At 64.4% G+C, this 1,170-nt stretch overlaps 1 protein-coding gene across 1 annotated transcript in view; it reads right to left on the reverse strand.

Moving 5' to 3' along the window:
• Nucleotides 1-996, reverse strand: part of LOC104130406 (tubulin beta-3 chain) — a 4,771-nt gene extending 3,775 nt beyond the window's left edge. The window contains exon 1 of the mRNA XM_009643446.2: nucleotides 56-996. Coding sequence (XP_009641741.2) covers nucleotides 56-996 — 941 coding nt within the window. The remainder of the gene's footprint in view (nucleotides 1-55) is intronic.
• Nucleotides 997-1,170: the final 174 nt, after the last annotated feature.

Consider the following 1,170-nt stretch of genomic DNA (forward strand, 5'->3'; position numbering starts at 1 on the left):
TCCGTCCATCCGGTGGCGGGGGTGGCCGCGCCGTCCCCCGTGTCCCGCTGCCTACCAGGAGCACAGCACCACCTCCTGCAGCGTCCGGCGGAGCTCCTGGCTCCGGAAGGCGTAGATGAGGGGGTCAATGACCGAGTTGCAGATGATGAGGATGAGGAAGAGGTTGAAGTAGCTGAAGAAGCAGGTGCAGAAGGGGTTGGTGGGGCAGGTGACGATGAGGATGAGGTGGAAGAAGAAGGGCCCCCAGCAGATGAAGAAGACGCCCAGGAGGATGGTGAGTGTGACGGCGCCCTTCAGGCTGCCGCTGCGGTAGACGGTGGGCTGCTTCTGCTGGCTGGAGATGCTGCGGAGGTGGTGGCGGGCCAGGGCAAACATGTGGATGTAGAGCACCAGCATGAGGACCAGCACGAAGAGGAAGAAGCTGATGAGGCAGAGGAGGATGGCATTGTTGTGGTAGTAGGTGATGAAGATGGTGCTGGAGACGGTGCTGGCCAGCCAGACGCTGGCCATGGTCACCATGGCCCGTTGCAGCGTCATGATGCTGTGGTAGCGCAGGGCGTAGAAGATGGTGATGTAGCGGTCCACGGCGATGACCCCCAGGAAGGAGAGGGAGGAGAGGACGGAGCTGCAGATGAGCATGTCGATGATGGTGTCCATGTGGCGGACGACGCTGGCGCGGATCACCAGCACGCCGTGCTCCATCAGCAGCATGAAGAGCATCTCCACCAGGTTGCTGATGCTCACCAGCATGTCGGAGATGGCCAGGCAGCAGATGAAGTAGTACATGGGCGAGTGCAGGTTCCTGTTCTTCAGGATGGCGGCCACCACCAGCAGGTTCTCCACCAGGCTCACCAGCCCCAGCGTGAGGAAGAGCTCGTTGGGGATGTCAAGCCCCTGGCACCAGGCGTTGCCGGCCCCAGCCGTGGTGTTGCTCTGGTTGCCCTTGCTGGCATTCCAGGGTTCGCGCAGCAGGCGCAGGGGGGCCAGCATTGACATGGCCCCCGCCTCAGCCCCAGGGCCCCCCAGTTGGGGGGCCGAGCCCCCAGGGTCCCCCGCAGCAGCCCCCGGCCTGCCCCACCAGCTCAACGTTGAGGCTGAGGGAACGCAGAGGAATTGGGGATGGGGCGTCCCGCCGCCCCGGGGTTGTGCCGGGCACGTGCTGGGGATGCC

This window comes from Egretta garzetta, unplaced genomic scaffold (assembly GCF_000687185.1).
Source record: "Egretta garzetta isolate BGI_Z169 unplaced genomic scaffold, ASM68718v1 scaffold428, whole genome shotgun sequence".
Taxonomy (NCBI): Eukaryota; Metazoa; Chordata; class Aves; order Pelecaniformes; family Ardeidae; genus Egretta; species Egretta garzetta.